At 39.5% G+C, this 27,580-nt stretch overlaps 3 protein-coding genes across 9 annotated transcripts in view; all 3 read right to left on the reverse strand.

The window, feature by feature from the left end:
* plch1 (phospholipase C, eta 1) overlaps positions 1–10,053 on the reverse strand; it is a 61,606-nt gene extending 51,553 nt beyond the window's left edge. For all 4 annotated transcript variants that reach the window (XM_015360720.2, XM_015360716.2, XM_015360722.2 and 1 more), the window contains exons 1-2: positions 9,860–10,053; positions 829–960 (exon numbers count right to left, since the gene is read on the reverse strand). In XM_015360720.2, the coding sequence (XP_015216206.2) occupies positions 829–907 (79 nt within the window). In that variant the 5' untranslated portion in view covers positions 908–960; positions 9,860–10,053. The remainder of the gene's footprint in view (positions 1–828; positions 961–9,859) is intronic.
* Positions 10,054–13,109: 3,056 nt separating this feature from the next.
* Positions 13,110–19,003, reverse strand: c18h3orf33 (c18h3orf33 homolog (H. sapiens)). Its single transcript, XM_006637557.3, has 5 exons — positions 18,780–19,003; positions 17,358–17,417; positions 16,543–16,696; positions 15,130–15,290; positions 13,110–13,563 (listed from the first exon to the last, which is right to left on the reverse strand). Exons 1-5 carry the CDS (start codon positions 18,900–18,902, stop codon positions 13,306–13,308), a joined length of 756 nt encoding a protein of 251 aa, XP_006637620.3. The 5' UTR covers positions 18,903–19,003; the 3' UTR covers positions 13,110–13,305.
* A 531-nt stretch (positions 19,004–19,534) lies between these two features.
* On the reverse strand, positions 19,535–27,355 carry slc33a1 (solute carrier family 33 member 1). Of its 4 annotated transcripts, none has more exons than XM_015360728.2 (7): positions 27,302–27,355; positions 24,876–25,629; positions 23,896–24,086; positions 23,602–23,786; positions 23,351–23,468; positions 22,331–22,546; positions 19,535–21,231 (listed from the first exon to the last, which is right to left on the reverse strand). In XM_015360728.2, exons 2-7 carry the CDS (start codon positions 25,597–25,599, stop codon positions 21,064–21,066), a joined length of 1,602 nt encoding a protein of 533 aa, XP_015216214.2. In that variant the 5' UTR covers positions 25,600–25,629; positions 27,302–27,355; the 3' UTR covers positions 19,535–21,063. The 4 variants fall into 4 exon arrangements, with proteins under 4 accessions (XP_015216214.2, XP_015216212.2, XP_015216213.2 ...); XM_015360726.2 differs by lacking the exon at positions 27,302–27,355 and adding an exon at positions 27,049–27,181; XM_015360727.2 differs by lacking the exon at positions 27,302–27,355 and adding an exon at positions 26,317–26,451.
* Between the last annotated feature and the right edge of the window lie 225 nt (positions 27,356–27,580).

The following is a 27,580-nucleotide window of genomic DNA, read 5'->3' on the forward strand; positions in this document are numbered from 1 at the left end:
ACCGCAACCATTACTGCTGCAAAAATTATAAGCTCCCCTGTCAGCATCTGTGCTGTCTAATGGGTCACTTTTATGATGGTTTTTGACTTATCAGCATCTACGTTATTTAACCAAGAAATTTAGGATGTAGGCATGTGTACAACTGTATTTGTCTACTGAAAATACACTAAAGGCATCTATACAGTTCTTGGGTTTTTAGTCAGATATTTATAAAAATAGTAGGTAGAAAATAATAGCAACTCAGATATTCCTGCCTACTCAGAGTAAATTGCGCTTTTTAGCTACTGCATAACAGCGGGAGGCTGATCTTAATATGGATTGTTTTTGAAAGCTTAGCTGTCTGCTGCACCATCTTCATTCCATGAACACAATTTTATTAATTTTTTTAACTGAATGTACAGTACACACTGTAGCTGGCAGGATACCTGCGAGTCCAGATTAAATCATCGACAATTTCTCAGTATTCTAAGGTTTTACCATTTTTATAACAATTATTTAAATAACGTTATATATAATAAAAGACTTCAAAACGTGTAAAACAGTGCCATCTAGTGTTATACTATTCCAATCTGTGGCCTGAAGGTTTAAAACCGTTAATGCCTAGAGGAAAAATTACAAAAGCATATGAATATAAGTAATTGCAGTTTTACAAAACTACAACAGAATGGGAAATAAATACAGAAGATACCAGAAATCTTTTAAGTGTAAATTAGCAAAGCGTTCATTTAAAAGAAATTATCCAAAACTTGTTTTCATTTATTCAAAAAAATGTTTTTTCATAGTGATAGTGTGAACCAATGAAGAGCAATTCAAACTACAAAAACTTACCGTGAAAAACACTGTTGTCTGCTAAGAAGTGCCTAAAGTACTGCAAGCATCCGCGTCTGTCAATCATACAGGAACTCATGGTTGAAGGCTGGTGGCTCTAAATGACCCAGAGTCTAATTCACAGCATTAGGCCTACCGAAGAGAAACAAAAATCAGAATTTCACACTCGACAACGCGTGAAAGCAACAATATTCCAGCAGCACAGTTTTTGTTTTCATGCAAACTCTAGTATTTTAGATAAGGGAGTCACTGGGCGGAGTGGTGGCTCTGTGGCTCAGGATCTGCGCCCGTGGCTGGAAGGTTGCCGGTTCGTATCCCCCGGCTGGCAGAGGAATCCAAATCCATTGGGCCCCTGAGCAAGGCCCTTAACCCCAGCTGCTCCAGGGGTACCATATAAATGGCTGACCCTGCGCTCTGACCCCATGCTTCTCTCTTTGTCTGTGTGGTTCATGGGTTGGGATCTGACAAATTCCTAATACAAGAACCTGTATATGGCCAATGAAGTGATCTTATCTTAACTTAAAATCCATCTCAGAACGTACATAGAAGAAGGAGCTGCTGGAGGCTGCAGGGCTTCTTACAGAGGTCTGGACTGTGGTGGACTATTCTAGTGACCTTGCTTACAGAAATACTGATCCACGGTGTAAATCCAAGTAAACAGAAGAAAGAAGTTGCACTTTGAATTAACAGACAACAAAAATTTCACCCTTTTAAATATCCAACAGGGGAATACAGTGTGGTATGGGTACACTGAGTGTGGTCACGTTAATGAAGAGACACATGTTAAAACGCTAATGACATTTATCTGTCTTATCTATCAGACACTGTGACACTGTAGACAATTCTGATTAAATTAAACAGAGAGGATCATTGAAAATAACAGCTGTCTCAGAGAGGGGAGGGGGAGTTTGTAAAGAGGTCAAAGCCAAACACTCATTTCAGCACAATTCCAAATATATTAGGCATCCCACAGAGTCCAAGGCAGTTTTAAACATTATGGGTTTAAAAAATATAGAAGGACTGGGCAGTGCTCAAGCATGTGTATCCAACCAAGTCATCTTTAGTGAGTGGAGTGCTTCACTAGGTAGGTTCCAGCTAAGGGACTGTTACATAATCAGTGAAACCAAGATACAGGGTTATAATTCGAAACCTAAGGTGAGTTAATGTAGGAGAGATAAAATGAAACACTTCTTAACTCAAAGAGTTAAAACTCTGGACAGCTTTGATGAGACAGCAGGGCAAGATTTTACATCCCCATAACTAATACTTAACAAGAATAGGCTAAATCGGCTCCTCTTGTCTACAAACCTTTCTTATGTTCTTTATCTCACTGTGCTTGATCTTGAATGTACCCTTAAAAAAAGTTATCTCAAGTTACAAACTTCTTATTTTTGTCATATTCCGTGACAGTGAATAGTCCTGAACCTCAGCTACCAAGCGGCGGACAGAAGACTGATTAGCACCCCATTTCTGAGACAGCACTGCTTCTGGTGAGACTGAAGAAACCCCTTTCTCTCCAGTTCCTGACTACTTTCTGTGGTGTGTCAGCTCATTTTAAATCAGTTTACTTAGAAGAAACAAGTCCCCACGTTCCTCTTTAGGAACCACCCAGAAGGAAAATTATAAGGATATTTTATGAGCCTTGCCTCCTTCTTAAAACATCAATTCCATTTGAAAGACTTCAAAGGGCTGGAAAATTGATGTCCAGTTTTTAAACACTGAGGCTGTTAAACTGGGGGACTGATAGAGATAAATGTGGCTGATATGGTTGAAACACAATTAGATCACACAGGAGAGAGCAGGCAGAAAACAAACCCAAACCCTGGGCTTTGCTTACTAGGTGTAGAGCTTAGCTTAGGCTCCATCATTATAAATGTATCCTATTAAGCAGGGTCTTCACAAAATGTGCATGTATAAAAAGCTTCTGTAATTACTAACACTTATCTTATTACAGTTAAAGACTTGAATTTTATCTCACAAAAAGGTGCAAATTGAAATTCAGTTGAAAAATCCTTGGCAACAAAGTCTGTAGTATTTGAATGGAAATACATTAATCAAATCTTATTCGTCTGTGTTTCTTTTATTCAGAATCTGCTGACCATCAGTGCTGTTCTCTCCGTTTCCTGCAAGAAAGAGCTCCTTTGTAAACACTCATTTCAAATGAAGGCAATTTTCAATCATTTCGGCAGTCATTTTCATAATGTATGAAGCTGAAAGGTCAGATTCCACTTTAAGTATTCTGTACATATCAGCGGTTTACAAAAGCCATCTCCACCATGTCATTGGATGTTATCCTAAATTAAAACAGTCTTGCATTATAGCAGGAAAAGAAAGAAGACTTGTTAGCAGCTGTGTAGATATTTGTAGCCAGTCCAACTACTCTCTCTGGGATTTTTAATGACTGCCATGCAGTTTCTCCGTTTCTTACTTTCTCCTTACAAATTAAATCACTGCCAGCTTTTGGGCTTTTTGCAGCATCCAATAATATTATTTTATGACTGCCTATGCAGTAAAACCCATCAGAATGTTTTTTAAGACTCACATGTGCATAGCCATGAGACGTATATGAAAAGAAAAACAGCAGCAATACACTTCTGGGCAGGTTTAAAAAATGAAAATGGATAAAAATAGATTCCTCCAATAAATAACAACAAATTCAAAGTAGAACTTAACATGGCAATGATTCCCTGAACTTGTAATAGCGTATTTTTCATTCCAAAAGGGCTTCTAATAAACTAGGAGCAGCACAGTTCCCACCAGGTGGCAGGTAGCTGCCATTCCACAACAGCAGGCTCACAGCACAGATCAGGCAGAAGAGTGAGAAACTGTTCACTGGCTCAACTAAGGGGGAATTTAAAGCTCTAGATAAAATTTGTCCACGTATAATATCACTTTCTTTAACTAACAGTATCCATGGGAGCTTTAATGTCTTTTTATGCCAGAATCTCAGTTTAATGTACCTTCTGAGGGACAAACAGCACAATGTCCCCTGTCACCACACTGGATTGGACATTCTGGTCCAGGAAAGAGCGCCTCCTACTGGTCCACCGACACTACTTCCCACACCAGGGGATGACCAAAATTTCCAGGCAATATTGCAAAAATGAGAAATTAAATTAAAGGCAAAAACGTGTGAACTACAGACAATTCTTAACAATATGAGGCTCAGTTTATGAAAAGTCCAACAAGGATCTGGAGTCCTAAATCCTCTCTCGTGGAGGTTTTTTTCTTGCAGTATTTAACCATCATAAAGTGCAGAATTCTCAGGTTCAAAGCAAAAGTTAAGCCCTTACTCTTTTCTAATACGTTACGTATTTCTAATATAACTAATATATTCTCAAGTGTCTCAAAACACATTCTTCACAAGAAAATTTAAAATAAAACAAAAGCATGTGTGCTTCTCACAGAAACCTTTTTTAAGTACAATGAAGGGAAGACTCGATGCTGTGTGTTTTCTTCCCCATTAATTTTTTTGGTATTGCAGTGTGAAGAATTGCTCACATCATCTGAAGTTACTTCCTGAAATTCAAACAAAACAGCCCCAGCAACTTTTTGGGCTAATGAAAACCAAGGGCTGTGTGAAAGCTGGAAGGGGCAGGGGCAACACTGTGTAACATCTAGTGATCTGTGCAGCTCTAATTAGCAAGTCCCAACATTAGCTATTTCACTGTTATGGTCTAGTTGGTTTACATGTAGAAAAAGTACATCAATCCTCTGGATTTTTCTGAACAGACATGATGACAGGCAAAGTGTACTGCAAACATCCAGAACACAAACAGAGCGAAGAAAATTGTTGCCTAAATAACCACAACTAAATGTGTACAATTCAGCAACAATCAATAAAGGAAAAAGGAAAAAAGAATAGGCTCTCCAGAATTTTTTGCCTCACAGAGTAATGTAAAAATGCAAAAATACTGCAGTTGCTTTCATTAAGACAGCTACAGCTGAAGAAACATGGTGCACAAAAGAAATATTGTTCTCTGTTATTGTTTTTAGTTTGCAAAACTGTTAATTCTAACAAAATTTCACAGAAGTGTGTATAAAGACTTTTTGACCAGGGTGTTATCCCTTTTTCACAGTCATTTCATACCCATTTTGCAAACTTGCCAGGTTCCCTCCAGCCCGAGAGCACTAACACACAATCAATAATTAAATACCGCACTCTAAAGCCGGTTCGATGTTAATAACTTAAACATGAGGCACACAACTATGTGATGAAGGCTAAAGGGATTAAAGTCATTGCATCAGATATAACTCAGGGTAGCTGGAGTTGACTGGACAGCACCTATCAAGTAAGAAAGAGTGCAAAATGCCAAAAGCACATCTCTGCCGTCAGGTCATTGGAAGGCAGGCACATTGGGACTAATGACTTGTAACCGACAGCAGCCACGTTAAAGTGTGCTTCACTGAAGCTTCTTTAAGTACCCAGGGTGTGCCAGGCCCTTAGCACCAAAGCCTGCAAGAGCAGGGGGCCCGATTATTTGGCTTATCATCAAAAGCAGTTTACTAAATTCAGTTCTCCTTCCCCTTAGACCTAAGATAAATAGTGGAGTTTTCAAACTGGCAAACGCTGTTATCTGACACGGATTTGAAAACAAACCTTTAATAACACACACCTACTGTAGCTCTAAAACAAACACAGATAACCATCCCTTCCCTGGAGTTACTGCGGCAGAGAGTCCCTTTCAGCTTTTCTTTTCTCTTTTGACACTTCAGCGCTACAGTGTTAAAAATTTACAGACTTCTTATTACTGTCCCTCTGAGATTCAAAAGCAGGGATCCGAATGGCTCTCGGCTTTGGAGATGCAAAGGCCTTTCCCAGTTCTATAAAGGGAGTTCAATCGATCACAAGATCAATTATCTCTCCCAATCAATGCATTCTAAATTAGGATAGTCATCATAGTGACTGGTCGAAACATTTGGCTCATACAGCAGCAATATATAATACATGCACACACCTGCAAGTGTTAAGAATTAATAAGATGGTATCTTTAAAGGAAATACATCCTCAATTTATCATGTAAACGGCTGGGACAGAAGATCAATTTAAAATAATGCAGTCCTCCTGCTTTAAAGCCCCATCTAATTATGGCCACCAAAACGTCAAATCATAACAAAGCAGGGTTTTAAATAAAAATGACACGAGGAAAAAAACTTACTAATGGCCGTTTTAAAATCTTTTCAAACTACTATAGGGTGATACAGAGCTAAAAATGTTGAAATGCAGTCTAAGTTGATTGAGAAAGCCCACAGCACCTCCTAATACTTGGGTTACCATTAACAAATTGGTTCTCTCTCTTATTATTATTTCTTCCCAATATGCATTGAAAAACGCACCGTTAGGGATTGGGGACTGGGCGGCTCTAATATTGTGTGCTATAGTTCTAAAAAACAGGGGTCCCCTGGGAGAAACGGAGTAATGCTCATCCAAATGTTCCACCTAATAGGTTCAGCTGTTTTACAGGCCAAACCACTTTCCTGTCTTTTGTGACATCCACACCTTCTCTCACAGACCAGCTGTTGTCTTGTCTCAAAGATTTACGACCACGATAGCCCCTTCTCTGAGTTCTACCGCACAGGCAGAAGGGTTCTGACCTGTGTTTTATAAACAATAATTATTTCATCACATATATGACATCAAATTCGCATACACTGTTATAAAATAAAGCACATATCATTTTCACAAGAATTTGACGTTTTCACACAGGGAAGATGGGAAACTATTTTGTTCGTAAAATAGGTTCAGCAAGATTTTTTCTGAGCTCAAATCAATTTGTAATAAAAACACATGTTTAATAGAATAAAGTCCTTAGGGAGACTGCTCTGACTGCTTCAGAGCTGCTCTGCTTTCGGGAGCACTCGAGACGTATGCCTTCGTCAAAAGACATAAGAGCCATTACAACTACGACTAAGTAATTCCACAGCTTTCTGCAGTTCAGAATGCTTTCATTGCCTGTACTGATAGGAAATATGATCGCAGAGTGACTGAAAGTTATTTTAAATAAAAACAAATCAGGGGCAATACTGGAAAAGAAGAATTTAATCTTCAACATAATTCATTTCATTTAAATCCTTGACATACTATAAACCATCAGAAAACTAAAAAAAAAATCTGCAAAGGAAAATCCTGGCATAAAATGTAGCACTGTTTTTTGGCTTGCAATTCAATTGTCATTTATTTGGAAAGGCTCCTTCACAAGAACTAATGTAAAATTTACACAGACACTATTATTTGGATTAGAAAGGTGAAAAGGAAACTCGGGATGACACTACAGCCTTTTAGGAAAATGTAATTACACTTCCTGCCACTTTAACAGCTACTTGTAAATGACATTTTAATTAACTGGATTCCATTCAGTCAGTTGTGTAAATAGGAAGGTTTGCAAGTAATCTGCATGTTGCCCTGTTCTCAGAGGGAATGTTTTACTTGCTGCCTGAACAAAATTGTGGCAGGTACAAAGAGTTTAAACAATGGCTTCGTTTATCACCTGCTAAGACTCCAGAGGGTCATAAAACCAAATACACAGCCAGTTTCATCCAACAGAGAGGCCACAGGGATTCCAGAGCAACTCCCCAATAAAGCCTTTTAAAGACCACCAGGAATGATATTTCACACAGTGACCAGAGCACTAGAGCCGGTCGTTTCACACCCAAAAAACAAAAATGCACTGGATTAGGTTTCCTGTATAGAAAGCCTGGGTACTTGTTAAACTTATCAACAGACTTAAAGCTTTGCTTGTCCACTGAAACCTGTCAGTGGCTTTGAAATTCTTCTACAGCACTTAAATAATTAATTTATTCTGCTCACACTCCAGATATATGTTATATTAAGCAAATCTTGTAGCAACACCAGGACAGAACAGCTTACGATGCCCAACAGGCAGAACAGCACCTTTTTAATTATTTTTTCTTCTTCTTTTTTGCCTTTTATTTAATGGGACAATAAAACCAGGACACTTAGAAGCAGACAGTAATATCAAACCTGAGCGTCCCGAAAAATGGAGGGATCTCTGGAGATGGCCTCTGCTTACATTTCCAAACTGTACAGCAAGATTTCACGGTCATGAAACTGTCTGGTCACGCCTCTCCCTCCCCCATCAAGGTTGGTAAATCTCATTATCTACCTTCAAGCTAACATGGTCAGAAGGACTAATTCCCTACGAACCAATAGGGACACATGTCACTGGGACTTGGGGAGTAAGAGAAGGCAGGGCAAGTCTCGTAGTCAAATTAAGGCCCTTTTATGTGCAAAAAAAAACAGTTCACAAAAGTGTTTGTACACAGTAAAAGCTGAGTGAGATCTACTTGATGGGGCCAAAAAGACTGCCTTTCTTTTTTATACACTCAGTTGGGGTTATAATAGCTCAGTTCAGGAAGTATGTCTTCCACTGCCCCCAGAGAATCCAGTTAAATAATTAATTATGCAGAGCAACAAAGACCCTTGTTTCCAATACAATTCAACACCAGTACACCAGGGCAAGCTGATACTGTTTTTACCCTGAGCGAGGTACAAGGAAGACGGGTTTCCATGACGCTGAGGAAATTTCTGAATGACACATACATGCACGTTTGTTCTGCAACATAAAAGACTGGAGTGTAAAACAATCACCTAAAAGGTGCAAGCTTTTTATCCGAAGCACCACCTTCCTCGGCTTTGGGCTCTACTAACCCATGACACGCAAGTTACTTTCAAACAGTAACAGAGGAAATGGCATGTGTGTGCTATATGCATTAAACATCCCCTCTGCTGCGATGCAGAATGTGGATTTAACTAACACCGGAGTGCCATGGCTCTTACTGCGTTTCTTAAATTGGAAATAAAGCTGCAGGTCTTAACCCAGCAAACATAAACGGCCATGAAGATCAGCACTGCCTGTTGAATTGAACAACGCAAATGTTAAAAGCCCGGGGACATCAGGGGAGTGTAGTTATTTTATTTGTTGAGACTCTAGACTGAAAGAAAGAGCTTCTCCAGCCTTATCTTATTAACCTAATGAGCTTTTTTATTACACCTTCTCCTCTTCATGGCCCTGCTGTGGAGGAGGGCCTGATAAGACAGAACTGGATACAGACTGGGGGTGGGCATTTTCTTGCAAGTGAATGGCAGAAATAAGACAGGTTATTCTAATTTAACTATTCAGTGAACAGATGGTTTTATTTGTTTCTCTTTACTAAACGAACATCCTACATCTGGAACAGCTCCTATCAATTTACCTGTACAAATAATTCTCCAGCTCTATAAAAGTTTCCTTTGTTGTTTGTGGCAGCATAGTACACTAGCTGTTACAAAAAGAGCACCTTTCAGTCTTTGACTGCAAGCCACTGTCATTCACATGACCCCTATTTAAATCAATATCCCCAAAGAGCAGAGCGATATTCCATTTTAGTGAGAAAGCCTCTGACCTGGTTGAAATAGAAATCCATTGTTAAACCAAATACTGACAGATCTGTCTCTGTCACTCAAAACTTCAAAGAAACTCAGAAGGACCCACCGCACTCACACGAGTGAGGTTTGTGAGGTCTTAAATGTAACAATCTCACGGCAAAATCATACAGACTACATTATGTGCTCTATATATTTATGTCAGTCCGCTCAGTTAAGCATCACTGAAATCAGCAAAACTGTATATTGTGTTAATTGCATTCTACTAAAACCAGATAATAATTTCCAAAATTAATATGCTAAAATAAAACAGTTCATAGTATTCTGTATTTTGTAAACACTTGGATATAACGAAAAGAAAAAGAAAATCCAGGAAAGCCCTGAGAGCTAATTTCTTTTGGGCTTTGTGGCTATAAGGAAGTAATCCGTGATATAATATACGATCAGTGTCTTAACTAACTGTATCCCCTTCGTGAAGAGCGTAGCTGCAAGTTGAAAGTTCCTCCTAGCTTTATCCATATGATTTGCAAAAGAAACTAACATCCCGAAACTATACACAGAAAAGCACTGAAAATAAAAAGCAGATCGAAGCACTTTTTTGCAAGTGCACCTGCTGGGAGCAGCAAACAAAAGGGTCATCGGACTTACTTTTTTCCCCGATTCTCTGTTCAGCGGCTCATTTTAAAAACTGGCTCTTTTTTCCACGGGAGGACATCATCTTCTTCCTGATCTTCTTCCCGTGATTCCCAGATCTAAATCAAGCAGACCCCGGCCACTCGGGGAAAAGTAATTGTCACCCTTAGGAGACCTTGTCATCTACCGCCACTACACGACTTTCTCATTCAAACACTCGCTGCGGCCGTGAATGAAACTGGCCCAAAACCAGGAATGGAGTTCCTGGAATGGCGCTGAATGTACTCACTCTTCCCTAGAATTCAAATTATATTATAAACCCCGGTTCTAAAATTTCAGTGAGATAACTGAAAGACCAGGAGCCAAAAGCAAATTCTTATTTGTTGATTGATCGATTGTTAAGAATACTGCATTTGCTTCTGATTTTTCTTCCTGATACTTCCTAAGTTCTCCACCTTTCATGATTCATCCACATAACAATAATCAAACTGACATTTTGTGAAATATCCGCATCTGTGAACCCATTTTTCATCACAGATGGGGAAATAAAGTCATGGTGCATACACTGAAGGGAGAGAAACATGCCCAGGTTTACTTATAAAAAGATGTTTTTAAATGGAACTGGGTTTTGTTTTTTTTACCCCCATACGGTTCAATAACCTGACATGTATTTTGGTTTTATGAGGCAGAGCAACTCAGCTGAACTACCTGGTAAACTGCAAATAAAAATGAATAAGCAAAGGTTTATTCCATGCTGAAACGAGAAGAAAAGTAACACAACATTTCGGCTGTGGAGCCTTTTTTGGGTACGAAGAAGGCTCCACAGCTGAAACGTTGTGATTGTTTTCTTCTCTTTTCAGCATGGAATAAACCTTTACTTGTTCCTGTGCTGCCTACACATGTTGACGCAGCTCCCTTCTTGAACTGCAAATAATAATGTTTTGCTAGAAATTAAATAAAGTGGCCATTCATACGTCAAGCTTAGTGAGTAAAGAAAGTTGAAATGTTGCTATAATGAACTTTATAATGCCTGACTACACAATTAATTGTAAATACCCATGAATCATTTTAAACTATTTCATCTAAAGCCCCTGTGGCCAGTCAAGAGCTCCATCTCAAAACTCCTCGATCCTGACATCCCCGTCCAAGAATCTCCACAGTTTTCCTCCCACCTCCCCCCTTCCAACTGCTGCAGTGCTAGCCAGTTCAAAGTCTGTTAGGCCCACTAATCAGCTTTTAATTCACCTTTCAATTCAAACTCCCATCCAATAGGAAGGCACAGACGCAACCTCGGCCACTTCATTTGCACAACAAAGCCGTCTCTTTCAGTCTTGCCTTGTGCCTCAGAGCGGCGGTGGACTGGGGGAGCCCAGCCCCTGGGCGTCCAGCTTCGCGCGCTGCTCAATAGCTCCACGGGCAGCTCCCCCCTCGGACTCCTGCTCCAGCCCAGCAGGTCGGATTGTGAGAGAAAAGCACGGAGGAAGAGCGCTGCATCTCACAGGTTTCCAAGTCTTTATGTGCTGTGTTTTAATTTCTCTCCAACGCAATGAGTCCTGCATGGAAAGCTGGAACGTGATTTCAGGGTAGATTAAATCGGATTGGCACAGGCCATGTCCACAGATAAGGACCTGTCTTGTTAGAAAAGAACCTGTCTGGTTGAGCAGTAGGTGCTACCCGTCATGGGATTCAGGTGCAGGGCTGATTTCTCTGGCTTAGCAAAGACACAACAATACATGCAACTTCAAACCCAGAACTGACAGAATTCAATCTAAAAATAAAATTTGCTAGTCAACAAAATAAAATGCCCAGTATATTTGAACAATGACTATTCAATTCAGGTCGCTCTGTTTTGGAGTGAATCAATAAGGCCTGAGTATTGTTTATTTTTATCTTTTAAGGAATGCACTGCTGGATTGGTCACAATGGACTCTGAGAAAGCAGCTGTTGAACTGCAAGGCAATTCTGTTGATGCATATTCCTGGGGTAACTCATTACAGCCCACAAAACACAAAGCACAGCTTGACTTCAAATTGTCCATCCCCAGGGGAAGACATCTTTCTAGAAATTATAATACAATCAATACAATCAGTGTGACATTTAAGGCAGTGTGACAAAACAATATATAGTATGACTGCAAATACAGTCCATGTATAATGTCTATAAACAAATAGACTGTATATTATGTGCATATATGTCAACTATATGGTGCAAAGCTTAAATAAATACATCAAAATCATGCTTCATGCACATCTTCATGAACAATTTTATAAAACAGTAAATGTCTGCCCTACTAGTGTATGAAGTATAGTGTTTATGTAAACAGTTCACAGCTGGACATTATTTCTTTCTGAAATGCAAATATTTTGTATGTAGTTCATATGATTATGAGACATTCTACTTTCCATGAAGTTGTGTTCTAAACTGATTAGAATTTTGGCTATGTATTTGGGTATAACTAGCTTTTTTTATCAATGCATTGTTGTTTTGAGTCCTCAAAAAAGGAATCCTGGGTTTCACCTTTTGATGTGCCTCAGCCTTTGGATTTGGTGCTGCCATGGAAACTATGGTTTTTGTCACTGAGCTCAGTGGGGGCACTTATAGTTTCACAGCACATCATCGCAACAAAGCACCACCCAGTCCTCAACACTCACATAAGAAAAGGAGAAAAGATTAGGGGTCCAGGAGCGCTGCCACAAACTGAATGGGCCACAGGAATTAATAAGACTTATGGATAAAAATACATTATTTTCCATAGCGGGAACCACAGTAGGAAGATGTTAAAACATTTTTAGCACTTCACAAAAAACAGTCAGTCTCAACACCTTCATTTAAAACACAAAAAAGTGCCGGCATTAATGGAGAAAAATTGGGTTTTTAAATCTATCCACCTAGAACTATTTTTACGGGAGCAGTGGAACTGACACATGTGTAGTGTGGCCATGACCATCGGGAAAAAAAACAGCAACAGAAAACTCAGGAAAAGAAACTAAGGAACGCATCACACACAAGTCCAGCATACTTAAATATTGTGAAGAAATAGATATTTGAAACATTTTCCTTCTTGTAGAAATAAATCCCTTGGTAGGCAAGAGTACAATCAAGTGTGTAAGAGATAAAGGTCAGCAATCTGGATTTCTGTTGGGACTGCACATGGATGAAAACCCACAGCAATAATCCTGGCTTACATTCATCACTGCTGAAACTATTCAAGGCCAAAAATGTGTGTCCTCAGGAAACAAGAGACCATTAAACAAGCTGCGCAGTCTCACAGGATATACACAGATTCTTTATTACACCAATTAAAGCCCGATTACCAATCCTCACAGAGACCCATAAGCTCTGCTTCTCCCATCCATCCATAATCCATTAGCAACGAAAAGTGCAAAGACAACAGAAAAGGAACAGGCCGACGCGTACATTGCCACGTCCTCAGCTTTAGAGCAAAACAAATCGTGACGCCATTATGTCCGTTTTAAAAGCCTCTTGAGAAGTCCCGTGATTTTGAAGCGATCTAAGCTGTCCGACATCTGCTCCCAGAGCGTCGGGCGCTTCCAGAGGCCCCTCCCCGCCTTCTCCGCCTTGCCCTCGGCCCGGAGCAGCCGGCGGTGGACCCGCCAGAAGAGCCGGGAACCGTGCGGGAGGCCGGCCGCGGGCACCGTTCTTCCCAGGCCCTGCCTCAGCAGCTCCTCGTTGAGGCACACATCGCGGAACAGGCCGCCCTGCGTGCGAGGGGAGGCAAAACGGAAGATAACATATCCAGGTCACAACCGCAACGTCTGACATCGACTGACTGGAAGCAGAACGTCTTATGTTGTCGGCTATTCGATTGATAGATTAGATAGATAGATACTTTATTGATCCCGAGGGAAATTGCAGTGCAACAGCAGCTTAGCACAGTCAACACAGCACAGTGTAACGAAATGATACAATAATACAACAATACTATACAGTCAGTACAGTCAGTGAGAAGTGCATTAAGAAGAGTTGCTCACAGTCCAGAATACACAAAGAACAAACCAGAACAGTACACAAAAAGTTGTATTGCACAATATAAATGTAAATATAAATATACTGCCCTGGCATATATTGCACAAAAAACAGTTGTAGACGGGAAAAGCCAGATGTAAGCAGAGAGTTTACTGTTCAGTCCAGAAACAGGTCAATGTCAATGTTGCCCCTGCCCAAACACACAGTGGATGAGTTTAACAGTCTTATGGCAGAAGGCAAGAATGACCTCCTGTAGCGCTCCCTGTCGCACCGTGGCCTATTGCTGAACGTGCTATTCATTCTCACAAGCCTGTCATAGAGGGGATGGGAGATGTTGTCCATGATGGCCTCTAGTTTGGACACCATTCTCCTCTCAGACACTACCTCCAGTATTCTGTTCAGTCTGTTTAAATAAGCAACAACCAAAGCCACCATGCTGATAAACTGCACGTCCAGCATGATTATTACATGAACACATCTCCTGGAAATAGCATGATGGTTCAGAAAGTATATTAAATAGAACCTTTAACCTTTTAGAAAGGAATTTCCAAACTGACACACTCCAAACAAAGTATTCTGGATCAATACTTCAGACAAAGGTAAAAAAGGAGAATTTAATTGCATTAATACCAACAACAGAGTTGACCCTGTATACAACAGACACAATCTTAAAACATGCAGGTAAGAATAAGACTCAATATTCGTTCTGTTGATTATGGATGTCACATCTCCGTGTGATACACTTCATTACAGGTTTGTGCTTTTTACAGTTTTTGGGCTTTGTCCTCTTAAAATGAAGGCACTGGATTCTAATCTCTGGAGAGGGCACTGGGGCTGTACCCCATAGCAAGGTACAGAACATCACTGATTGTACTGGAGGGGACCTGATTCAAACTCCTCCAAGGTGCAGGCAAAGTTAAACCTCATGGGCCTCTGTAGAACAAACAGTGAAACCCAAACAAGACGACACAAGCAGAAACCACATGAAAGTGCATTTTAAACTGAGAACTGAAATGGAACAAACTACCAAGCCATAGTGCTGCCAAAGATCCTTTCAATAAACAGCTGGATGATCCATAACCAAACAAGCTCTTATTTGAAGCCTTTTTTGTGTTCAATACATTTCCTATACAAGTTTTGTTGCTGACCATTCAAATATACAATGGTAAGTGGAGGTAGACTTAAACCACAGAGAGGATTGTCTACTGCACACTCACCAGGGTGAAGAATATATTTGTAGGGTCTAGTAATTTTTTTGAGCTCTCTACAGTCAGTTGTGTTCATCGTTGCTCACTCACCCTGTTCACAAAGACGAGACAGTCGAGTGCATTGCTTTCCCTTCTGATAAGTTTAAACCAGACAACCTCTGCGGGTTTTAGCTGTTGTTTTAACCACATCTGTCCATCCTCTGTGAGTTCAACTCCTGCCAGCCGAACCACCAGGAGTGCTTTAGATTGTCCTGCAGGAAATAAAAAGCCCTTACATTTAGTTGATTTAAAAAAAAGTTTAATTTTCCAACATCAGTCACAAACTGATCTGCTGTAGATCACTGCCAATTCTACAGAAATATAATAATTCTTAAGTGAGAACTTAAAACTGTTAAGTAATGATCTATACAGAACACTTTTTCTATTACATTTTAAAAACAAAATAAGCTATATAATAATAAGTACGACCACAAATAGTTTTAAAAAGAGGATATTATATCCTAATAATTAATAAGCCCATTTTAGATAATTTATGCAGTTCTGAGAATTCAAAGAGTTGAAGCATGTTACATATAACCCCCATCATATTTATTTGTGGGTAAATACATTTTTACTTTCTAGAAGCACTATGAAGCCAAACAGGCCTCCATTCATTGTCAGACCTTAATAAACAATGGTCTAAAAAATACAAAACACTTGCTAATACAAGTCTGACTGTGATTTAATTTGAAGTGATATTTCACTATACTCTTTGGCAGCCCAGCTCAAGGACAAAAAGTTAATCCCATTACTAAACTGAAAACGTCCTGAGAGTCAAACCTGAATGTAGATTGAACCAAGTGAGCAACTTTTAAGAAATTAGGATTGCAAACGTTTGTAGTCCTATGGGTGCACTGTAACCTAATAACCAATGCTTTTCCTTCAACTAACAGGCTTGTAAAAGGTTTTAATGTACCAAAAGAGATTTCAGAAGAAATCTTGCAAATGGAAAAGACCTCATATTTAATCACTTCACTACCTGACCATTCAATTTAGTTACCAAATTTAGTTTAGCTATCATCAAATACTGAACATTTAATTAACACTTTCAAACAAAATGAGGTCTGTGGCACTAAATAGGTACCTTTGAGTAATAGTTTGAAGCAAATAACAAAGAACAAAAATATTCCATTTTAAAACTACTATCCAAAAAGATGTGAACAATAAAATACTAATCCTTGTCTGTGTTTTGTTGAAAACAAGATCCAGCAGTTTAACATTATCCTACAGAGAAGGATGGAATTATATGGTAAGTTTTAACTGTTGTTTCCTGTTTGGGTTTTTCTTTTCAAATCTTGGTGTTATTCTTTTCAAATAAGACTTTTATTTCCATTTATTTAAGTTAACATGAAGAATTTCCTTACATTTCAAAAGAAACAGAGGAGCGAAGTATTAAGTATTAATTCTCTTAGAGACACCATTGAAAGAAACTCAATTGCCCTTACTCCTCTTCCTGAAACTTACTTTCCCTGAGCAGGGGAGATATCCCTGGAACAGTAATTGGAACATGTTCCAATTCTATGCTATTGTCTTTTACATGGTGAATTTTTCCTCGAAGACTCACATTCCTCTCTATAAATCGTGCGGGTATATCTGCAGCAGCCCCAAACTTTGTGATCTGCAAAGCAAGCAGAGAAGAAGATGGAGTTTCTCGTGAGACGCTGAATTTGCTGTGGTAAATCCATTCATGACTGAAACTGTTTTTTAGAAACATCTCAACACTTAATACCAAACGGAGACAAAAAAATGAATCAGACAAGTCATTAAAAATTAAAAACACTAGTAAATCCATTTAAATGTACCTTATTCATCCACAAAATAAAATATCATGAAACTACTAAAACATTCATTTTTAGGTCTTTATAACTTCTAATTAAAGCTACTGTATCTTCTAAGTCTTCTCCCACAATAATACAGCGATTCCTTAAGTGCCTTTAGTTTATGATTTTTGATTGTTTTCAAACTCGCTTAACATATTCATTGCCTACAGGTAATAAAACACAGTTCAACAAAAGTTATATATATATTTAGTTATATCAGTAAGAATATATAGATATATTATTATACACAGATTATAACAAGCCATCAGTAATTATTATAGCAACGTGAGTCTGCACAATTTCAATAATAAAGGCTGGCAGTTTGCTGTAAAAAAGACGAATAAGGTAATCTCTTTGATGTTTACTGTGGTTCAAATCATTTGGAAGAACTTGCAATATGGGAGTTAGGTATTCATTAAAAAACATCCCATGCACTTCAGGACAAATTTGAATATTTACCAGTTTAATACTCCGGGCTAAAACAATAATTCCAGCTATCGCAAGGCCTGTGCTGATGTTCTGAAAAGCAAAAAAAAACCTTTGTGATTTTAAACTCAAACAGAATCACAAACAGCCTTTTTTATTAAATTTAAAATCATTTTGTACATTATGTTTTCTTTGTGATTCACAGAAGACTTTACCACAGAAAGAACCATTTATTTAAAAATACAATACTGCTCTGTGAACACTTTGCATTTTATAATGAGCGAAATTGTAATTGCAAAAGTAACAAAAGAATCTTTCATAGAAACCAGTAAGCATTTTTGTGCATATTTGCTATTCTAAAGAACATTGTTCATTGTTAACCAAATGCAAATACCTCAATTTGTTCAAAAATATTTTTTAAATGTCAAGTAAGAGTTTATGACTGAGAAATCCTTCAATTTATGTCTCATTTGATACTGACATGACTATAGCATTAGATGGATAAAATAAATGACTATGCTTCCATCCTGAACAGCAATACTTATGTGATGTTGTTCTGTCTTTAATGTTAATTTAGGGAGGAAAACACATAAAACCACTCATATTTCCACAAATCTAATAAATAATTCCAGTACTTAAGTACCACCCACATGCAGTTGTCTACATTCATGTAATTAAATGTTTTTTAATGACTTTTTCTGGAAACCTCATTTATTTATTTAAAAAAAACTATGCGTAAGCTGCAGTATAAAATTGTGTAATAATGTATCGTAAGTTACTCTCTTTGTCATTTATCCACAATGGGAATATCTAACTGTTTTTACTCGAAAATTCTTAAAACATCTAGATTAAATATTAAAATACAACAGGAAAAACATCTTTCCTGCAGTAATGTATTTCTTGTGCCTAGAAATATATTTTTAATCATACTATACATTTAATTTAGTATTAATAAAAATGTAAAGACTGCTACCAAACTAAGTTATGTTCCAGTATTCACCACATCATCAGCAGTGTATTTTACTACAGGGTACTGCGACGTCAAGAACCACTTTATTGTCAAGATAACCTGAATCTACTAGATATTACGGAAATTCAGGTAGAATGTAAAACGTCAAGCGTCAATAATTAATTCTATCTTTAATGGATCTAACTAGCAAATCATTCAGACTACCTGTGCTTTCAGAAAGCATTAGATCAAGATGTGCGTCAAAGTAATTGTTCGACATATGATACACTGCCTGAGTTTTTTTCTCTGATTATTATTTTTTCCTGTATAGGGATACAATACGTTACAAAAACATTACTTGCCCGCACAATCTATTTAGTCTTGATTTGATTGGGTGCTACATTATTACTGAAGAACTGCTGCTGAAAACGTTCTCCTCCAGGCAAGAGACGGAGATGTTACCTAATTAACTTCGCTTGTATTTTTTTTGGTATATGGACTCATACCCTCACGACAGTCAAATGCTCGTCAGCAATCTGAGATATTTTTGCGACAATGTTAGACGTCCGTTTGCTCCCTCCGTCTGGTTCGTCATGCTCGTCCGCAGCGGGCAGGCGCTCCTCCGGCATGTTGTTTACAAAGTTAGAAACTACAGGAGCGGCTCCGCCCAGCGCGTACGGTACGCCAAGAGGTCCAAACCTCCTCTCTCGCCCCGACGAGCTCTTTGTACAGGCCGTTCTGATGAGCATTTCAATTTTGGTGGGATTATTACATATTCTGAAAACACACACCGGTCCTCTTAGAGATTAGGAGTAAAGACTTTTTGGTCAAAGGCGATCGCTAAATTACTGAATTTAACAACAAATCGCCTGCTAAATTGTTCACAAGTAAATTCCTGTCTTTATAAATGGATTATTTATATTATTTAAAGGCCACTTCTAGGATTGAGGCTGTTCAGGACCAGGACTGGAGAACTGTCTTCTGTACTTATCTTAAATTCTAACGTCGCCTTTTATATTGCTTTCTCATCTAATATGCAAAATTATAGAAAATGTCTACTACATTCTGTCAAATACAGAAAGTTTTCTTTCCTAAACATGCAGTTTTTTTCTAAAACAACCTTACTGCTCTCCTATGCTGTTTTTATCAAGTATGTTGGACAAGGAAAGACATTTTATAGATCTTTACTCAATCTGTAATCCTAAAATCTTAACTACCCAAACTCTGAAACTAGTGAAACATTCTCGACACAAAACAGATGGAAACAAAAAACAGATTCATATTTTATTACATATAGGATATGTACTGTATTAAATCTTTGTAATATTACATCTCAGGAATGTTGATACAAAAGTTTCTTAGAACTGTTTACAGTGTGGCATACTGTATATACAATGCATATACTGTACAATTACTATGTTCTTTGTATGGAGTTTTAATTACAGAATAGACCATCTTCACCACAGAAAAAAACTAACCTGTTAAACACTGTGCTCAAGATTCAACATGATAACAATGCCATTGCCATCACCATGGCCCATTTTCCAAGAGCAGGAATTTGACGCTGAACCACTGCTTTTAACCATCTATAGAAGAGCTCAGTTTGCAAGACTGCAGCCAATATAACTTCAGGAAATATCCCAATAAAAAAAATCTACTATTTACCAATCACCTGTATGTGAGAACACACAACATAAAGTTGTGTTCTCACATACAGATAAATCAAATATTCAACAACTGAAAACGCAGTCCAGTTTGGCTGTTGTAGTTGAGCACAAACCATCTCATTGTATCCTTAAGAGAAGGCATATGAATGAATCACCATCAAAGCCACTTCTGAACAGCAATATCAGCTTTGACACAGAAAGAATACATTGTTAACCAAGTGACCACAACATTAAGACCTCCTATTGAACACACATTTTATAAACTAAAAAACCCTACAATCTCATATGGGTAATTTGGGAAACGTGAAGACCCATTCAAAAAAATCTCAGAACTAAACTTTTAAAAGAAAAGATTGTACAAACTTAATCATTTAAAAGGAACCAAGTACTTCAATATAAATTCCAACATTAATTTTGTTGCTATCAGGGTCTGCCTCAGGTTTAATCTGTATCCTTCACCCTCTAGTCTTCTTGATCTGCATCAACAGCGAGCAATACTGCAAATTGTAGACAAAAATCAAACTTTTTAAGAACGACATCTTGTTGTTACAAATGTTTTTATAATCTACAATCTGTTTCATAATGTGAATTTATCACTTTACACACGACTGGATGACATCAGATTAGATCAACCAGATAAAGCTTTTTTTAATCAATGAACCATACAAAAATATATATATTATGTATGCCTAGATGTGATGCATACACTTTTCAAAGTTTTCAATTGTGAACAGAACCTTGTGAAGGTTGATGTAACGGGTAAATGATTTCACAGATGTTCATCCGTTATCAAAACGGGTGGCTAAAACGCATGCTTTTAAAAAAGGCACATGTTACAAGAAAATAAAAACGACATCTTTTGAAAGCAGTGGCAGAGTGTTCTTCTTTAGTTAAGCATAGTAGTTAGCATAGAAATATGTGACTTGCTCAACCTTGCCAGCAGGAAGTTAATTTCATAGTACCAGTTCTCATCCCTTATCCTATTGAACGATGAATCGACGCTGCAGTGAAGAGTAAGAAAGCTACCTAGATTTAGCTCTTATTTCGAGGGTGAAAGTCACTGGAGCCCACCCTGCACCTGCAGTGGCAGCACGACCACGATGATGACAGGACAGGCGTCCGATCATTTAGCTGTCCTGCACTGCCAGGCCGACGGCCTTTCCTCCTGCAGCCTTTTCATCTTCTTCCCCAGCCAGAACCACCAACCAAAGCCAATGACAACACAGACTATAGACTCCACGTAGTAGCCATCCAGCACGGTTACACAGGAGCCTCCAACTTTTGCACACAGCTAAAAAGAAATTTTAAAAAGGGAGACAAAAGCATTAAAGATTCAATTAGAACAATTCGTACACGCCCCATATGAACGGGGCTCTGTCCTGGATGTGAGCATTTCAGCAGAATAATGTGGCAAAGCCAACTGTTGTCTTTATATCTCGATTCACAGCAGCCACCCAGAGGACACAAGTGACACCAGCAGGAGGTGGATTTAAAAAATAAGAAAAGGAAGCACTTTCTTACACAATGGATTGTAGGTGCCTGGAAAAAGCTACACAGCCATGTTTTTGGAGCTGGTATCCTGCCTTCCTTCAAGGAACAGCTGGATAAGAAACCCAGATCAATCAACTGCTAGGAACTAAACAAGCTAGATGGGCCAAATAGCCTGCACTCATTTGTAATTTGTCTTGTATTGTAATGAAGATGAGTAAACCAGGTCCTGTGAGCCACATACCCATTGGACTAGTGGCGTTTTTACAAACTCGCCCAGCTCAGCCATGCCTTGCAGGAGGGTAACTTCTGATTGGAAGAGAGTTAAACCCATCACTGATATCACTGCAAGCTTTCTGGCGCCCAGTTACACAAAGAGAACTCTATTCGACTAATTCAACCCCCACCCAGTGGTGCTCAGCCAATCATACGCCACCATTTGGACAATCACAGTTGCCTAGCAACACAATCCAGGAACAAGCACACAGCATTTAGGCCCTGCGCCCTCTTTATTTCATAGTATGCGTAAACATCATGTATCTCTAGGTCAAGCCTGAGGATGATGATGATGATTTACATGAAGACGTCTGTATTTTAACAACAGAAATGCAAGGGAAACCTTCACTGATGCGACCAAAGGACATACAAAGCATTTACTTACATTTATTATTTATACTGCTCACACCAGCAACAGAACAAGCAAGAAGGCACCAGAGGCCTCTTTACATTTCTAAGCTTCTTACGTGGCTTTTAATGCAAACCTGAGTTACACTGTTGAGCAGCCTTTGAGGATAAGAAAAGATCTTGAATGTCTGACTTTTTAACGCCCAAAGGCTCAACTGGCACTTACCAAAAAAAAATCACCAATACACCGGGCAACAGAAAAGCACGTTGATATTTACCCCTGCTTCTTCGGGAGACCCGCAGGTCTGCCCTTCCGCTCCTTGGCACTCCTTCACCGTTAGCGGGTCCACGAGCCACAGCGCCAGGGTGGAAGGCCAGTTTCCTCCCAGGTTGGTCACAGTGTTCAAGAGAGTCATGTATGTCCCACCAATCACTGGATCGCTGACTTTAGCATGAAACGCCATGACAGCCACATACATGCTGTACAAAGCAACCTGTTAAAAGATAAAGGAATAAGCCGTCTTAGAATCAGCTGGATCAATTAGCTACTCCCTGTTGTGATGATACACCACATTTCACTATCACCCTTGTTGATATGTAGCTAGTTAACACTGTCAAAAAGATAAATTGCCTGTACTGACGCCTGTGATCAGCAGACGTAGAGACGTTTTATATGTAACTTCTTTCCGTCTCACAAAAAAGGGCTTTCATAAAAAATGTTGCGCACGCAGTAGATGAAAGAGGATTGTATGCTCTCAGCACCGAGCTGATGTCTTACTCAAGACGTGTGACAGAAAACCATTCACCTATGCAGCTATTCTTACGTTTCATTAAGGAGTGTGCGTTGGTATCAATCACATCCAATACAAAACAAGGAAAAATTATCCTTGGCCTAGGTGCCCAGGATAAATGGAAAAGCTGCATGTGGTGTTCTAAGCTCTTTTGGTTAAAACTGTAGACAAGGAAGTTCCCTGTTTGGGGGTATAGTTGCATGTGAGCATAGAATTTAATCCTCTATTATTGCCTGCAGTGATCACGTGAAAGAAGAAGTAAAAGCAAAGGTGGCTTCGTTCACAAAGGCTATGGCTCCAGTTACCACGTACTTCTCAGTGACTAGGTCATGGGTTCATGGGTGTGCAGGCCTGCAGTAATACAATAGGACCTACAAGGCTGTCACAGAGTGCTGGGGACAGTAACAGTGTAGGAACATAAATCAAAAGAAGACAAAATAAAATTAACACATTATTTAACTTTACCAATTATCTATTAGGAGAAAGACATTGAAGACAAATCCTTACCTGGTGTACAGCATAACTTATGAGGACCACAATGTAGTAATAGACAGGAAATCCTCCCTCTTGCTTTACACTGGGAGTCCACCACACCAGGAAAGCAAACCCCAGTCCAATCAGTAACCTGCAGATCATTAACAGCAGTGCGTTAACACTGAGCAAAAAGACAACATTCCTACATACACTTTCAATATCAAAGGTTTTAAGTGCATTTCCACTGCTGGTATGTTTTCTTGAAATTTCTTGAATGTATTTACCTAAAAGGAAAGGCTTTGTAAAAAATGTCCAGTGGGCGAGGGCCTGCTGTGTACTTGCTGATGATCAAGGGCAGCAGGATCTGCAGGGGGACCATCGGCACTGCCAGCAGGGCCAGCTGCTCTTTAGGGACTCCCTCTTCTACTAGCTTGAGTCCAGTGACAGCATCTGCAGCAGAGAAGCCCATCTGGAATAAACACGGATCAATTAAAACACACGTGTAGATGGCTTGGAATATGCACGGCATTTTCAGTTCATTACTATGCAGCAAGCCAAGCCAAGGGACCAGCACCTACTTTAGCAGTGAGCAGAAGAACACAGAATGTCAGAACTGTTGGCATCTTGATAATTGAGAAGAGATGTTCATAGGTTTCCAGGACTCCCTGCGTCTCCTCCTTGGGCTTGGACTTTTTATTGTTTTCCTTCTTCAAGATAGCCACCAGTGTCGTGGTCACCAAGAAAACAATACCCCAAAAAAACAAGAAGTCTACAAAAACAAAGGAAACAAAAAAAAAAGAAAAACGATATTGGGATTTCTAAAGGTCCAATAAGCACACATGCCTTAATATGACTACAAAATAAAACTCAGTTCATTTACATTTTCAGGAAAAGTCTAGTTTATGTCCTAAAGTGTATGTCCTTTGGTACAGGTTATGTTCTAAAACCCCTGTTACCTGCCTAAATCTTCAAATGGAGGCTTCATTTTCAGACAAATTCCACATTAAACATAAGGTCGCACAATAATTGCAACCAGGACTTTATTACTTTATTAGAAATAACTCTAAACCTAAATTCTAGTCATACGTACTGTCCTATGCTCACCCACAGTAGGCTGCATTGTAACCCCTGGGTTACTGATACAACCACATTTTTAATTTAATTAAAATTCCAGTCCAGAGGTTCGTTATAAGCTTACTGAGGCACTTAATCAATAATGGCCAAGAGGAATGTGTTGACTTTTGGTTCCATCACTCGATAGGCTAAATATAACAAGTCTTTCATGTACGACACTTAGGCCAACAAAACCAAGTCTAAATATGGAAATAGAGTAGTTCTCCACCACAAGATTAATTGTGTTGATAATATAAATCGTTTGCTACTCATTAGGCTACGCAACTGGTCCATAATATTTACTTTGTGCACAAATTACTCTCCCTTAGCTCCTTCTCATTACACCTGGGATTCACATATCTATTTGCTTCGTGGAAAAGAAAATGCCATTTTCATCCCGCTCAGTAAACAGCGCAAACTAATTTATCATCAGGCACCATAGTACCTGAGAGAGTGACAATCCCTTTGGGCTTCGGCTCAAACCGAAGGTATTTATTGCAGAAATCCGCAGACTCCAGAGCCAGGAAGAGCACGTTTCCCAGGAAGTACCCCGCCGTCTGTCCGACGGAGTTGCAGGTCGAGGCGTATCCCACGTTCTCCCGGGACAACATGGTCAGCGCCCAGCCATCCACAGCGATGTCCTGAGTGGCGGCCAGGAACTCGAACATGAAGAACACGGCGGTGATGGTCACAATGTGCGGGCCCTTCTGGCCATCGCTCTCCAGCAGAGAGTCCACCTTCGTCGACAAATACAGCATGAAGACGCCCAGGAGATACTGGGTGGGCACCAGCCAGGACTTCCTGCGGCCGAACGTCTTAAAGTACACGGCGTCCACCAAAGGCGCCCAGAGCAGCTTGAGGCTGAAAGGCCAGAAGACGAAGCTGAAGTAAGCCTGGTCCGTGTAGCTGACATTTTTGCTCTGTAGAATGAGAGGTATGCTCCCAGCCAACCCCAGTGGGATCCCCTGCAACACGTAGAGGAACAACAGCAACGACACGTTCCCCAGTTCCGCTCTCAGGCCTTTCCGTGCCCTCGGGTGCCCTTCCGCTCGGTCAGACTCGTCCAGCAGAACCTCTTCCTCCGTCCCGAACTTGCCATCGCTGAGTTTCATATCCAAGGACACGGTTTTGCGTTGCCTCCCGTTCTTGTGCGCGACTGAGTCTGCCATTTCCGTGCCGGTGCGCTGCTCTCGGGGAATCTGAAAGAGCGTTTTGGATAGGAAATGATTTGGTAGCTGTCGAGTCCAGCGCGAACAGACGACGACGACGACAACAACTCGTGTGTAGCTACTGTAACAGACACCTGGGACGACATTCAAATATTTTAACACAAACATTTGTTTCCAGTCTTCTTAGTCAAACTGGTGAGATATCTCACTATAATTTATTAGTATTAGTCAAAGTGGTTTTGAGGAATACAATTCGCTAGGGCTGTATTAACATGAAACCTCGCCACTGCTTAGAACAAATATAAAACTTTACGTTATAGAATGTACGTATTCCGCAAACAAAAGTCAATTAATAGTGCCGCAAAATTACACGTAGTATTGCATGTTTTTCTACGACTGATATACTACAGACAACAGTCAACTAGCAAAACACCAACAAACGATGCACTGTTTAGGAAAGGCACACGATTATCAGGAAGTACAGATAGTGATATTCGAAGTCTTATAAACACAACACAAATCGAAATGCAAGCATGAAAAAGACCAAAATAACACTTAACGAAATGATCTAGCACGATACCTGATGCGAAGATAAATCACATGTCAATTCAAGTGGATTAATGTCAGCGAACGAATAACGCACAATCACACCTCTTGGGAATGAATGAAAGTGCAGGATGCCTAGCCATTAAAATGCCTTTAAAAAACAAAACGTACAATTAAAGTACGGTTGGAAAGACCAGTTTAATGCCGAAACACGTAACTCCACCTCTCCCGTTATAAGGTTACCGGTAAAATGCAAGCGGTGTGGTTAAGGAAACCTGTGTAACACTGAAACCCTTCCGCGGGCTTAAGATGACGTGTCTGAACAGCCGAGCACATTTCAGTTCCTAGCCGGGGCACTTCTGAAGGCTATTACAGTGATAGCGGGGGAACCTGAGCACCACCACCTGCTTTTAAAATACACAAAACAAGTGAGCTCTGTGATGTGGGGTGTAACGTTATCATCTAAGACAACTGCATCGAAAATCTTCACGCGTTTTGGAAAGTCGCTAACCTCTAGCTGCAGAAGAGAGAGAGGCGAAATTGTAAAAACTAAAAGTTGGTTCCGCAAACCCTGCAAACCTGTTTATGTGGTATGACTCAGCTACAATCTTTAATAACGAAAGGGGAGACCATAATTATGATTCAATATCTCAAGCTCTGTTTGGGAGATTTTTAATGACGAAAACTGCAGTGTGCTGGAAAAGGTTAATGCTCACTCGCGTTGTATACGTACGACAGCCAGTGAAAGACTATGATCTGAAGGTATTTTTTGCATAATTCAAAACACGAAACCCCTTCCACACCCACACATAGAACAATATCTGACTCAAAATGTCACTATACTACAAAGCCTGCTTTAACGCATGATAAGGTTTTTGGATTTGATATCAATGGCAAACATACCTCCGAGGTGCCGCAAAACCGAAACTCCTAGATATATTCGCTAGACGCCGGAAGACGAACAGAACTGTACAGACATCGTGTATAGGCATCGACACAGGGCTTTTGTTAACCATATTCCGTCTCAAATATCAGTAACCAGTATAACAACTTGCAGTTTAGTCACGACAGCGCAACCCCGAGTGTAATAGCTTCACAGGGAATGTGAATGTGAAGGTGAAGTATGCAGTAAAAGGAACGTATTAATTACAATTACCTCTACATAGAATAATCTGTGAGATCTGTGTTGTGGTTCACTCGTCCCTTGAGGAAACAAGCAACATTTTACTAAGGGTTACATCACATTTTCAAACGTTTATTGAGGAAAGGTTTATCCTGGGAAAATTATGTAATCTGTCCAAATATTTAAAATTGTCTCAGAAGAAAAAAAAAGTTTGACATTATTTAGGGATGTTTAAAAATAAACGCTGCCAGAAATAAAAAAAAATACACTGAATTAACAAGTCTTATTCTTAACACCTGCTATATTTAGAAG

The sequence above is a fragment of the Lepisosteus oculatus genome, chromosome 13 (genome assembly GCF_040954835.1).
Source record: "Lepisosteus oculatus isolate fLepOcu1 chromosome 13, fLepOcu1.hap2, whole genome shotgun sequence".
NCBI lineage: Eukaryota > Metazoa > Chordata > Actinopteri > Semionotiformes > Lepisosteidae > Lepisosteus > Lepisosteus oculatus.

Coding starts and splice junctions, on each gene's coding strand:
- slc33a1 (XM_015360728.2), bottom strand. CDS start 25,599: ATGGCAGACTCAGTCGCGCACAAGAACGGGAGGCAACGCAAAACCGTG. Junction 24,087..24,875: donor AGGGATTGTCACTCTCTCAG/GTACTATGGTGC, acceptor TTGTTTTTGTAG/ACTTCTTGTTTTTTTGGGGT. Junction 23,469..23,601: donor TACAAAGCCTTTCCTTTTAG/GTAAATACATTC, acceptor AATGATCTGCAG/GTTACTGATTGGACTGGGGT.
- c18h3orf33 (XM_006637557.3), bottom strand. CDS start 18,902: ATGCCGGAGGAGCGCCTGCCCGCTGCGGACGAGCATGACGAACCAGAC. Junction 16,697..17,357: donor TAGCCCGGAGTATTAAACTG/GTAAATATTCAA, acceptor CTTGCTTTGCAG/ATCACAAAGTTTGGGGCTGC. Junction 15,291..16,542: donor ATCTCCCCTGCTCAGGGAAA/GTAAGTTTCAGG, acceptor TATTTCCTGCAG/GACAATCTAAAGCACTCCTG.